This window comes from Cebus imitator, unplaced genomic scaffold (genome assembly GCF_001604975.1).
Source record: "Cebus imitator isolate Cc_AM_T3 unplaced genomic scaffold, Cebus_imitator-1.0 Scaffold749, whole genome shotgun sequence".
NCBI lineage: Eukaryota > Metazoa > Chordata > Mammalia > Primates > Cebidae > Cebus > Cebus imitator.
In genome coordinates this window covers 340,707-354,647 of record NW_016108064.1, presented here as the reverse complement: position 1 = coordinate 354,647, position 13,941 = coordinate 340,707, and the positions used below count along the sequence as shown (strand labels likewise).

General features: G+C 37.7%; 1 protein-coding gene across 1 annotated transcript in view; it reads right to left on the bottom strand.

Annotated features, from left to right (window-relative positions):
- NME8 (NME/NM23 family member 8) overlaps positions 1 to 13,941 on the bottom strand; it is a 42,187-nt gene that overhangs the window by 15,448 nt on the left and 12,798 nt on the right. Inside the window, exons 9-12 of the mRNA XM_037735200.1 lie at positions 13,512 to 13,585; positions 12,241 to 12,333; positions 9,963 to 10,156; positions 1,466 to 1,641 (exon numbers count right to left, since the gene is read on the bottom strand). Of these exons, the coding sequence (XP_037591128.1) occupies positions 1,466 to 1,641; positions 9,963 to 10,156; positions 12,241 to 12,333; positions 13,512 to 13,585 (537 nt within the window). The remainder of the gene's footprint in view (positions 1 to 1,465; positions 1,642 to 9,962; positions 10,157 to 12,240; positions 12,334 to 13,511; positions 13,586 to 13,941) is intronic.

Here is a 13,941-nt window from a genome sequence, read left to right as displayed (position 1 = left end):
TTAAACTGGCAGGTTACTGGTTATGTACACAATATATTATATAGTATCCTGGGGGCATACAATGTAGTTTATTCTCATGAAAATTTAAAAGTTTGCAAAAATAGCTTCTTAGATTTTAATTTAAGGTGAACAATATCTCTTAACATCTCATTATAATGCTATTTCCAATTTTTTGTCACGTAGGAATCGTCACGCATACATACATATATACAACACACACACAAGTATCTCATTAAATCTTTTTCTTGAATTTTTGCATGTGTGTGTGTGTATGTGTGTGTGTGTTTGACAGTAACCTAAATAATCAACCAATACAATTATGAAAGTCATCATAAATAATTTTTATATTTAATAACCACAATTTTATTTGTCCCATTTGGGGAGAAACAAGTTGATTGGATATCTGAAAGTATTTCTCAATCTTCTCTCTTGCCTGCTTACCACTACAGAAGCCTAGAAAATCCAATACTCACTCCTCCATCCTTCCTTGCAGATAGTGTGGCAATGTGATCCAGCTATGGTCAATGATATTTATAGGAAACACACTGGGACTCATCTGAGACAGGCACCCAGGGAGAACCTCTGTCCTACATCACCTGCTTCCTGCTTTTGAATGTTTGAGGGACATGATGTTTGGAGCTATGCAGGTCATCTTGTGACAAAGAGGGATAAGTTAAAAGCACAAATATTGACTCAGATCCTGAACAGCCTTAAGCTCCTTATCAAGGCCCCCCCACCGAAAAAAGAACCCAGCATCTTGACTGATACATTACTTCTCCTCTGCTGCATAGGAAATAAAGTGAAAAAACTAGAATTAAGCCATCTTCACAATTGCGAGGAAAGAGTAAAACAAAGTATCATGTGTGTGAATACAGTTTAAGCGATAATTGGCTTCAGAACTATGTTTCATACATTAGGTATAAAAAGAATGAAGTGTTAATTTATGACTTGTGTTCTTGTTCTGCCATATTCACTCTGCTATGAGAATATGGGGTGAGATTAAAAAGAACTCTTTATGGGCCAAGCACTTTATTTATGTCAATATATAAATATTAATGTTTTCTCATTTTAATGTTCTGAATTTTACATATGAAGAAATAAACTTGGAAAAATATCTTGTTCAAGTCACACTATCAATTATGGTAGACCCACACTATCAGTTATGTTTGAACTGAGGTATTTCAGACATAAAAGCTTTTATTCTATATTATGTAATAATTCCTGCAATGTTAAAATCTACTCTAACAAATTTACAGGTTGGAAAATGCCTTGTAAACTCTTCAGCTACAAAAATGTTTTATTCATTATTATTAAGAAATTAGTAATTTAATATACTAAATTTCTTACCCTAGGTGCTTTTTCTTCAATGTTAAAATCTAAAACAATGCTTTTAAATATAATTATACTAGAGTTTATTCAAATCTCCTCTGTAAAATACTTAAATAATTTATGCTTGATTCCCTACCTTTCTTTTCATGAAAGAGATTTGGTCGAAGTAATGCCAATATCTTTTCTAATTTCATTCTTTTAATTTTTTTAAAATCAGGGAAGAAGATATCAAGGAACTTAGCCACATTAGTTGCATCCTCTTCAATGTCACAAAACTGAGATACATGTTGTCTTTCCAGATATTCTTGTAAACTGTCAAAATCCAAAACATATTAAGATTATTATAAACTGAAGTTTATAACCATGCCAACAAATTAAAACTGATAATATGTTGAGAAATTATTAGAAGTTTAATAAAAATTAAATCTCATGTAAAGATAAGTTATATCTCCCTATTCCAAGAATATGATACTTAATTTAACTTTTTATTGAGCCCACTCCAAAAATCACTTACATGATATCATCTATGTTTGACTTTAGGAGAGAATAAACAAAGACCAAAATAAAATTTTGTGTTTTTAGGGAAAAATTTTTATCTTCCCTAGTAGAACTTTCCAGATAATTTTAAATTTTCCTTTGAATCTTGTCTTTAAACTAAGGGTTATCTAAACATGCATTTCGTATTTTCAAATAAACATTTTTGATTACCTTTTTATTGTTTATTTGCAATTTTATTGGATTATAACCAGAAAATGTGTGGTAAAATTTTTATTAAAAATTTGCTGAAGGATTTTTTGTGAAAAGGAAAAAATTATTTGTGATATGTAAGGTTGTATATATATTTATGTTTCATATATTATAGATGATTTATTATATATTATTTATGGAATATGTATTTTCCATTCCTCTATATCCTTGCTTGTTCTTGTCTGCTAGCAGATATTTTTTTCAGTTCTTATTTTTCCAACGATTTTTTTCCTTATGTAGTTAGATGTTATGTTGGTAGAGGCACAATTTTTTTCTTGTTTTGGTTGCTACATTGCATCTTTCCTTCTACATCATGTTTTTCTTTATCAAGTTTAGCAATTTTAATGATCAATATTAATACTTTATTTTTCCTGGCTATTTTTTGGCCATCCCTTTATTTTCATTTATTTTGTCTTTTTTTTTTTAAACAGAATATAGTAAAGTTGTTTACAATTTTTATTTAAAAAAATTAAATTAATAGAAAAGTTGCAAGACTAGAGCAATGAACTACCATTTATATCCTTCATCTAGGTTCACCAACTGTTAACGTTGTGCCATATTCGTTCTCTCCATCTGCTGCTTTCATCCCCCAATGTGTGTGGGGGCAGAGGTTGGGGGCTCTGTGTGGGTGTGTGTATGTGTGTCTTGGCAGATCCATTTGAGAGTAAGCTTCAGATATTTTAGCCATTCACCTCTAAACACTTCAGGGAATATTATATTGATACAAAACTATAGTCTCATAAATAGTCCATATTCAATTTTCACCAATTTTCTAATACCATCTTTTCTATAGTAATTCTTTCCTAATCCAGGATTATGGAGTAGTCCTGTCTCCTTAGTTTGCTTTCATCTCCAAAAGTGACTCAACCTCTTTTGTCTTTCATGATATTGATTTGTTGAAGAGTCCAGGCCATTTGTTTGTAGACTTACCTTCATTTTGAATGGTTTCAAACTGTTGGATGGCCCAGTAGTTTCCTAATACATTTTGGTTATGAATCTTTGGCAAGAAATCTACGTTCGTGAGCCTGTGTTCTTCTTGATCCGTCACTTGCTCCATCACATAGGAGGTATATGATGTCAATTTTTTCCAATTATTGGTGATATTAATGTAGTTAAGGTGATATCCCCCAGTTTTCTCTACTGAAAAGCTCCAATTTTCCCTTTATAATTAACAAGTCATCTCTGAGGACATTATATGAAACTGTGTGTACATTTTTCACACAATAGTTTTAAACCCATTGATGATTCTTGTGTGTATCATTACTATGATGGTTTTTAATTTAGTCTATTTTTTAACCTTTACCGAGTCATCTCTATATGTGATAAGAAAACTGACCTTTTCATAGTTAGCCTAGTAGCCATAGTCTTGACTTCATTTTTTTACCTTACTTTATCTAGACTACTTATTTTAAATTGAGGTTTCTTCTTTTTACCCCTTATTTTGCTGATCTGAGCAAGCTGCTATTCATTCCATGTTTTCCCTTGTTAATGTGGAAGTTCTGCTATACTTATCCACTGCACTAATGTCGACTCTCTTTTTCCTGCTCCTGTTGTCAGATGCATATGTCCCAAATATTTCTTGCATTCTGACACACTGTCTCCCTACTTTCATACTCCATTTAGCCCCTTTCTACATACTCAGATAAGAACCTCAAAATCCAACTGTCCAAATACTGCCTTCTTGATCTTTGAACCATTTTGCCACATACACCCAGAAACGTCTAGGTTTTTTTGAGATAATTTAGAATCTAGAAGAATTTTCATCTATTTCTAGAGTTCATCAGCTATTATATTATAAAACCCAGAAATATGGACCATATGTGTCCATGTGTGCAGTCAGAGATTCAAACGTTCACCGATAAGAACTGTTTTTCTTTTTTTCCCTCCCATATTTTTTATTGGATTGAGTATATTCTCACATGTTTTCCACAAAAGGAGTATATAGGTGATATATTTGCTAAGTATGTCCTTGAAGATATTCATTTGCTTTATCAGGTAAATTCTGGGCTTTGTAAGAATGCAGGGATTGCAGTCTTTTTCTTCCAGTAGTCCTAACATGAGCCCAATGGCAGTCAAGTATCTTTCCATTGTAGGTAACTTATTTTCAATTGCTGCCAAGTACGCAGTTGGTGGAAGGGATCCACCTAAAGTGCAAGGACAATTTTAAACCAGTAATAAAGCCAAGTAAAAGGCTGGTGGTTTTTTTATCTGCACCATGTGGCAGCACTCCTAAACATTAGTGATAATGCTCCTATGTACACTTGGAGTTCGCACATATTCGTCACTTACCCTTTCATAAGCAGTGTACTGCTCATGGTGCTCTATGTAGAATCAATCTCCAAACAACAAAGCTATTGGCAGTATTGAAATTTACACAATGTACTGTAAAATGGGAATTTCACTTACATTTTTCTATTAAACACAGAGAGGAGATCAATTTTGAGAACAACAGACAAATCTTCAAATATTAAGGCTTTCAAAAAGCAAAAACTGTACTTCATTTCTGTGATAGATTAATATGTACAGGCATACATATGTTTTACTGATAAAATACTAATTAAACAATTCATCTATCACTTTTTTCATTTGGGACACTGTAACATTTATTTTTATTTTATACTCATATATTTATATATTCAAAAGTCCATAAAAGACTGTTTTCTTTTTCTTTCTCTTTCTTTTCTCTCTCTCTCTCTCTCTCAATCTCTCTCTCTCTCTTTCTTTCTTTTGACAAGAGTCTCACTTAGTCGTCCAGGCTGGAGTGCAGTGGTGCAGTCTTGACCCACTGCAACCTCTGCCTCCCAGATTCAAGCGATTCTCCTGCCACAGTCTCCCAAGTAGGTGAGACTACAGGCATGGACAACCACACATGGCTGATTTTTATATTTTCAGTAGGGACATTGTTTCACCATGTTGGCCAGGCTGGTCTCAAACTCCTGACTTCAAGGGATCCACCCTGCCCAGCCTCCCAAAGTGCTGGGATTACAGGCTTGAGCCATAGTATCTGGCTCATAAAAGACTACTTTCACTGTCTGTATGTTTATTCTAGCATAATTGTTTGCCTCATTCAGTAATTAGTACTTAAATATAATTTTGTTATGCAGAGGAAGAGGATGTTAAGAAGATGATCTGCTCTGGGTTCAAACATATTAGGTATACAACTGCTTATTCTGTCTGTCTGGAAACAGTGTGCAGTGTTTCTTCCTGGGATGCTCCTGTATTTGTGTGTGGAGTTGGGTGGAGTGGCATCAGTTGAGGGTGGACCATTGTAAGCCCTTGCAGTTAGCAGACAAATGTGTTTATTCTGGGAAAAAAAATTCCCCATTATTTGTTGAATTACAGCTTCTCCATCTGTTCTTTCTCCTCTGTGTGGCGTTTCTCTTCAGCAAGCACACTGGTCCCATTAGTATGTTATCCAGATTGCTGACTTCGGCTCTCATAATGTCTGTCTAATTTGTGTGTGTGTGTGTGTACTTTCAGCTATTTCTTGCACCTGACTTACCATGTCATTAATTTGAGTCTCAAAGGATGATCATACTCACTAATTCTGCCCTGAACTTATAATTCAAATCAAAATTTGTATAATTCAAATTTGAAATGTTTTTTAAATGTATACGTAGCACTTGAATCTCAAGCCTTATTTTTATTGTTATTTTATTTAAGGACTTTTCTGTCTCTATGCAGTTCTTTTTCACCAGACTTGTGTTGTGATTTTTGTATAGGTCTTCCTTTCTCTGTCTACCAGTATCCCTTAGGCAGGTAGTCATTTTTCCTTGTTGGCTCACTGGGACTTAGGTCTGGTTTTTGATATAAGTGTTGGAAACCCTGTAGTTTGGAGGCAAGATGACCTCTAGGTTAAAAGCTTGCAGTGTAGAAGATAGTGTGTCATTATTCCTCTGCAGGGGCAATCAGGAAAAGCCCCCAGAGAGCTAGCTAGGGCAAAGAGTTCAATAATTCTACTCAGTTTCATCTTGGTCCTTTAGGAATCAGAAAAACTCAGTGAAGTCCACAAGTCTGTTATTCTCAAGGTTTGTAATGGCTCCAGGTCCTTGCCTTCCAGGGAGCTCAGGAGCTCCCCAAAATCTCAGTGGAGAAAACACCACACTGCCCTCACCTTCTCCTGCATGTAGACCTGAACAGAGCTCCAGACCTCACCAATAGCCAGCGGCTTGTCAGTACAGCTTCTCTTTGACTCCAGAGAGGAAAGAAAGCTTTGCAGATGGAAATAGAGTCAGGGTATAGAATTCAGACTACTCTGATCTCAGAAATACCTTTAAGGATTATTTTAGGAAATGTATCTATTATGTTTAATTTAAGTGAGAATATCATAAAAGAAAAAAATTAAGCTCCCTATAGCTATGACATTTATAAAGACAGAGAGGTAACTGAAAAAAGAATCAATACTTTCTATGGACAGAGGAATACAATATAGTAGAGGAGGTTGGAAATGTCACCCTCACTCTGTCATAAGACTTAAAACTGAAAGTGACCTCAGAGGTTGTCATCTAATTCTTCCCCATCTTTGTATCTCCAGGATTTGGCATATAGTAAGACTTTAACAAATATCAGATGAATGAATCAACACACAATAGAATAAGTGAAAGAATGAGAAGACTGCTCGTTACTATTTGTATGACTTTGGGCATTGTAGTTAACGGAACCAAACCTTCCTGATCTGTAGAAAGACTGGAAAGCAAAGCTAAATGACACTATCCTTTGATTTCTTAAAACAGGCTCATTAAATGACAGACATGTAAATCAAGTGACAAAAAGCTATCATGAAGGAAACTGGAATGTGAATGACAAACATGGGTACCTCTGCCCTGTTTCCCTGACTCTTTCCCCTTCCTTCTGCAGCCACTGGAGCAGGGAGGTCATGGGTGGCATGGAGAAAGCTTCCCCACACTGTGTGACTTCATAAGCTGGGAGTGTTTGTCTCTGTAGGAATAACCAGCCCAACATAGCCCTGGGGTTCCGCTGCTCTGTACACAGAGAGGTCATGTTCATGGGAGGGGTCAGCAATCACTCCTAGTTCAAATGCTCTGCTTTTAACTTCTCTCCCGTCTCACCCTCTTCATCCCCACCACTCAAAGAGGGGGGTGAGTAGGCTGGGAGATAGGGGAGAGGGGGAAATAAAGAATGAAAGTGAACAACTGAATAATTACTCATGTGAGGTTTTTTTGTCCTTATTTCCTTAGATTCTGGACCTACTTGAAAGATGTCAGATGGAAGTGACAGTGCCTTTCAGGCCCTCCCTCCAGAATAAGATCTGTGAAAACAAGAACAAGCACGATAGAGGCTAGGGGAAAGCTTCCTCTCTGCCCTCTCAAGTTTCACTGAAAAATCAACAGACATCAACTGGACAAAAAGTAGATTAGCTGGAGAAAAAGCAGACAAATTTGATTAACATGTACACAGGGAGAACCACAGAGTGAGTACCCGCCCCTCAAGGAGTCTCAGGAGCTTATAGACCAAGCTTGCCCAAACTGCAGCCTGCTGGCTGCATGGGGCCCAGGAAGGCTTTGAATATGGCCCAACACAAACTGGTAAACTTTTTAAAACATTATGAGATTTTTTTTTTTAAGTTCTTCAGCTATCGTTAGTGTTACAGTATTTTATGTGTGGCCCAAGACAATTCTTCTTCTTCCAGTGTGGCCCAGGGAAGCCAAAAGATTGGACACCCCTATTATAGACTATTTGGCAAAACAAGTAACAGAGCGAGGAGAAGAGTTTTGTTGAGGGGCAATAAAGGATGGCTGGGGAGAATGAATGGACGAGGGCACAGAAAGGACCTTGCTCACTATCTCTTTTCAGGTGTGGTTACATTCTTGGTCTTATAGGGAGGGGAAGAAAAACAATTGTTCTTGGCGGATCTGCGGATACTAGGCAGATAAAAGAACTTCAGCTTTATGATGTGCTTTGAGAGAGATAGCCGGCCGGGAGTGCTGGGGCAAGTCAGAGAGATCTTGAGGCTCTTTCAATTCAGCATGTCAAAGCGCCATATTTTGGATATCAGTTTCTGAGCCCCAACACACCAAATAAGCATGCTCCGCCCTGTCCCATGCTGTCTGCTCTGGCCAGTTTGGGATAAACAAAGGTAAATGGGGACTCTACATTTAGGAAAAAAGTACTACAGACTGTGCCAGAGCAAGGTGTACACATTTCATTTCACTCTGACCTTGGCAACTGCAATGCTTGCTCCTGTTCTGGAGCAAAAGCTGTTGGCACTTCCATCTGACATGCCAATTAATATGCCTAAATTGTTCATGGTGTCATGTGAGTATTGAACAGTTGGAGCTTCTCAAAGTTGGATGTAATGGAGGCTTATTCCCTAAACAATAGCCCCATGGAATGATGACTTTACTCATTACATTAGTGAGTGCTTCATAGAACACTTTTTTTTTAATGACACAAAAATTCTAGGATAAAATCTGGTGTCTTTTGAAACTTAACACACCCTACCCAATAAACCTTCACTTAACCCACTCATTATTATTTTCCCTTAAAACCGTGAAAGTAACTGCTACTGTTTACAAAGCTCCTTGTCAGCAGGATTTACCTTATGAGTTCCTTTATCCTGCATACAACTTGGAACTAATAGTATTAGGATCTCCCACTTCCTAAAAATATGGCATCACTAGGAGCCAACAGAGGTAGGCACCCAAGAAAAGCCACCACAATTCATTAATAAGACAAGAAGGAACAACAAGGAATGTTTTGAATATTCTCAGCCAGAAAATGCAATAAAGATGGGCTGCCAAGCATGGGAGACACAACCCAGGAAGCCTCAAGGCTCAGATACTCTATGTTCCTGCTCACCTAATTCTTTCTGGTGCAGCCTGACAACTGTTGTGTCACACCCTCCATTCTCCGAGTCTTCAGAGGGGTAACAGGCACAAACAGCAGCACATAAAACCAACATTCTACAACTTATTTATATTTATTTTTGAATATTTTAAAATCAATAAAAACATATAACCATTTTGTTCTTAGTGATTTATAACTACAAACTGTCTAAAGTACAAGTATGTGTTTACTGTTTTTAAGGCCCTGAGAAGGTGGAAGGATAGGAGAGGAGACTGAATTGGGAGGGTGTTCCAATACACCCTTCAAGCCCCATCCCATGTGACCGCACTAGTGTCCCCAGCTTTAGGAAGACAAAGGGGGAAAAGGCTTCCCTTTCTAGCGCTCTTGACACTAGAGCAAGTTGCAGGGCAGTCACAGTGAGGGGAGCAAAGATCACCTGAGGGCCATCAAACCGACCAACCAGAGGCAAAACTCCTCATCTGAGGAATATAGAAGTAACTAGACTTCCCTATTATTTAAAGTTGACATCTGGCACCAGGCTTTAAAAAAATTGTAAGCAACTAGACTTTCTATACATCTCTGGAATGCATGTGTGTCCAAACTCATTGCGCAATCCTTGCTGACATCAAGGCACCAAAATGTCTACAAATGCAATTATTTATCATGACCTATGTGGCTAAGAAGGTCCAAATTATCATTAAGTACCAGCTTTAAGGTCCATAAATATTCTTAAGGAAAAATCCACCATGGCAAGCTCAGTCCTCTCTTACAGAGGAGCCCCGTTGTATTCTTCTGCAGGGTTCTCTCTATCCAATAAAACGTTTCTTTCAAACCTACACTGTCATCTATAAATTACTACCTTATAGCCCACCAGCTAACTGCTATTTCCAATGCCAGGTATCTGACACTTCACCCAGCACACAGCTCTTCTGAATCTACAGTATATGGTAGGTTGACTGGAAGAAATATTTATGCCTTTAACATAAAAACATTTGGCCTTAGGTATTGAGGTACCTATATTACACTTCATTATCCAATAATACATTGCAAGTGACAAAATTCCTGGTCTTGAGCTATACCTGTCTCGTTTCTTCTTCATCATTCCAGCTGTGACCTTGGCTTTGACCTCAGGCTGATCCTCAGATGGTTTGTGAGGGTCAGTGTCAGGCTGTAGTTCAGTTTCTTCAGAGGGAGGATGGTATTTACTTCGAGATAGAACTAGAACATAGCTTAGGCCACTTGTCATAAAAGAGACAAACTCTTCAAAGTCAGGCTACAAAATAAAATGATAAACTGTTTCCTTCAGACTTCTGAAATGGATGGACTAAAATGGTGGTCACTACTCAAGTAAAATGGAATCTTTCCCTCCATGATCCCTGGGCAAGGGAATGTCACTTTAAAAAATCTCCTGTTAACTATATGTTTATTTTGGGGGGTGTTTTGTTTTTGTTTTTTACTGAAAAGTAATTGTATATATTCATGGGGGGCATAGTGATGTCTCAATAAAGAAAATGTATAATAACCAGAGCAGGGTAATTTTGTGTCCTTAGAAAAATAAATCTCTTGGACGGCAAAATCACTAAGACAAAGGGAAAAGTCAAGCTGGGAACTCCATTGGGGCAAACCTGCCTCTCATTTTATTACTAAATAGAATTGCTACAAAGATTAAAAAGCTACATACATCCCTTGTAACTTGTCCACAAGGAAATTCCTGTGGGCTTCCTGATCTTTACCCTAAAACAGTTTGGTTGGATGTCACCTTGGCAATGTAAATTGATCATTGATAGCTTATCTTCACAGGTGGGGGACAGAGGACAGACAGAACCGAAAGTCATCCCTCTACTCACCTGAGACAAATGCATATCTCATGGTTTCTTCTGCCCAGGTGTTTATGTAAAGATACAGATTCACCAAGCCAGACTAAGGCATAAGTGACTATTCCTCTATGGCATCTCACATGTAAATCGTGTATTCGGTGAAAGGCTAATCAGAGGCTCAGAAGAATGCAACTGTTTGTCTCTTTTTTACCTGTGACCTGGAAGCATCGCACCCCCCAACCCTGCTCCAAGTTTTCCCACCTCTCCAGGAAAAACCAGTGTACATATTACACACATTGATTGATGTCTCATATCAATGTATCTCTAAAATGTATAAAACCAAGCTGTGCCCCAACCACATTGGGCACATGCCATCAGGACCTCTTGAGTCTGTGTTGTGGATGTGTCCTTAACCTTGGCAAAATAAACTTTCTAAATTGATTACAACCTGTATCAGATACTTTTGGTTCACACCTTTAACAAATCTCTCCCTACCCGTTTATAGTTTCTAGTCTTCTACATTTTTGAGTGGTAGAAGTTCCAAGCTAGCAGGAATTGATCTTAATGATAACCTAACAACATTCTCAAATTTTAGGATGTTTCCAAGTTGCTTAAAGGGCTTGTTAAAACATATATTTCTGGAGCCCAATCTTAGAGTTTCTGACTTAGTAAGTCTGGGATGGGGCTCAGGAATTGGATCTTCTCAAAAGCTTACAGTTAATGGGGATGCAGTTGTCGTAATCATTTCCTTCTACACATGTGGAAGCTGGGGCCAACAGAGATGGTGTGAGTGGTGCAGCCTGTCCCACAAAGTGATGTCCAGTATAACAGTCTGTGATGATGTACGTGCTCTTCTGCCCTTTCCAACATGGTAGCCACAGGTGGGTATCGAACACTTAAAATGTGGCTAATGCAACTGAGAATTCACATTTTCAATGTAATTGAATCTTAATGAATTTCAATTCAAATGGTCACATGTATCTAGTAGCTACCATATTGGGCAGTGCATTTCTAGAAGTGAAGTCTCCTGACTCCCAAGCCAGTACACTTTCTAATACACAGCACTGCCTTTATTACATTCCCCCAGACAAAAGAGAGTTGGTGGGGCAGGGAGGTGGCAGGACTGGGGCAGTTAGGGTGGGGCAGTCTGAAAGAAAGGCCCTTAGATAAAGAAAGTATTAAAGCATTCTTGTGAAGCTGATGACAGGGCCTTCAACATAGAGTAGAAATCTATAGGAAGGAACTGGATATTCACTTCCAGAGGACTGAGGCAGGGCCTCTTGGAGGCCATGACATAAAGGGGTCTTCATGTCAACATAACACAATCAGACCATCCAGTTTTACTTGGCAGCCACTATGTCTACTGAAGATTTCTTCAGAGCCACTATCATTGGCATCTCCATGATATGGACATCAACATGGACGCCAGGAGCCTGTTTAGTTTGTCAGACTTACTCATTTGCTTTTCTGTAATAAAGAGGACTATAGAAGGCCACTGTTTTTAAACACACAGTGGATTTTTTATTTTTAACTTTCATACCTGGTCCACTATCCTACTATAGAAGTTGATGACTTGTTCTTCAGTGAGCACTGTCTTATCTTCTGCTTCTGTGATAAATCCTGCTTCGGTAATCTTTAATTAGAGAGTAAGGTCAAATTCAGGTGTCATGGGATCACATGTAAAACAAATAAAATTTGTTTTCTGAGCTTAACAAGCCACCAGCTTTCAATGCATTTTCTATAAGAACCTCAGCAAAATGTATGGGGCACTAGGTTTGAAGTGGCTCAAAAATATACACAGACTTTAAAATTTGACTTCTCTGCTGAATTTCCGACTTGCATGGGGCTTGTAACTCCTTCATTTTGGCCAATTTCTCCCATTTGGAATGGCTGTATTTACCCAATACATTTACCCTTATTGTTTCTAGGAAGTAATTAACTTGCTTTTGATTTTACTGACTTACAGACGGAGGGGATTTGCCTTATCTCAGGTGAGACCTGGAACTATGAACTTTTGAGTTAATGCTGAAATGGGTTAAGATTTTTGGGGACCATTAGGAAGTCATGATTTGTTTCAAAATGTGAGGACATAACTTTTGAGAGAGGCCAGGAGCAGAATGATACAGTTTGGCTGTGTCCCCACCCAAATCTCATCTTGAATCTTAACTCCCACAATTTCCATGTGTTGTGGGAGGAACCTGGTGGAGGGTGATTGAATGATGGGGGCGGGTCTTTCCTGCACTGTTCTTGTGATAGTGAATCAGTCTCATGAGATCCGATGGTTTTAAAAACGAATTTCTAGCACAAGTTCTCTTTGCCATACCATCCACATAAGATGTGACTTGCTCCTCCTTGCCTTCCACCATGATTGTGATGCCTCCTCAGCCACATGGAACTGTAAGTCCAATACACTTCTTTCTTTTGTAAATTGCCTAATGTCAGGTATGTCTTTATCAGCAGCATGAAAACAGACTAATATACAATGTAGTATAAGAACTATAATTTTTAAAATTTACATAGATGCTGGTAGAGTAGGATTATTTAAAAAAGGATGCATGTAAAATTTACATAGGATGCTGGTAGAGTAGGATTATTTACATAAGGATGCATGAATAGATTGAGTCTTTGTAAAGACGTAAAAGCCTTTAGAGGTACCTAGCCTTTAGAGGTACTCAAAGGCTTTAGAGCTACCTAGCACCAGCAGCATATTTTGTTCTATTTCACTCTGAATGATAAGCTTGTCTTCAAACTGATGATTAAGAGGTTGTTATTTTGCAATTAATTTAACCATAGTTGGAAAATATTACTTACTTTTCTTTTAATTTCTATACCTTTTCTACTAATCACAGCATCAGGTTTGATTATAGCAATACTATATAATTCCTCTAGAAAAAATTAGAAAAAGACAATTTCATTTTCTTGGCACAAAATCTGGATAATGATGGATCTGGCAATTAACAATGTAAATTCCTAATGATCAGTGCATTGTTGCTCATTGGTAGCTGTACATCTTATAACCGCATTTCAACTACCAAAGAGTTTCTACTTAGAATCAAATGGCAGTTCCAATATTTGCATGGAGGAGAAACATTCACAAGAGTTTTTAATCAAGAGGCAACAAAAATTGAGTAGGTAGGCCATGATGGTTTGAATGCAATTCCCATGCATAAGAATCACACACAGGATCCATCCAGCACAGTATCACCAGTGAATACAGTTTTAATGTTTACTTGCAGTGAAT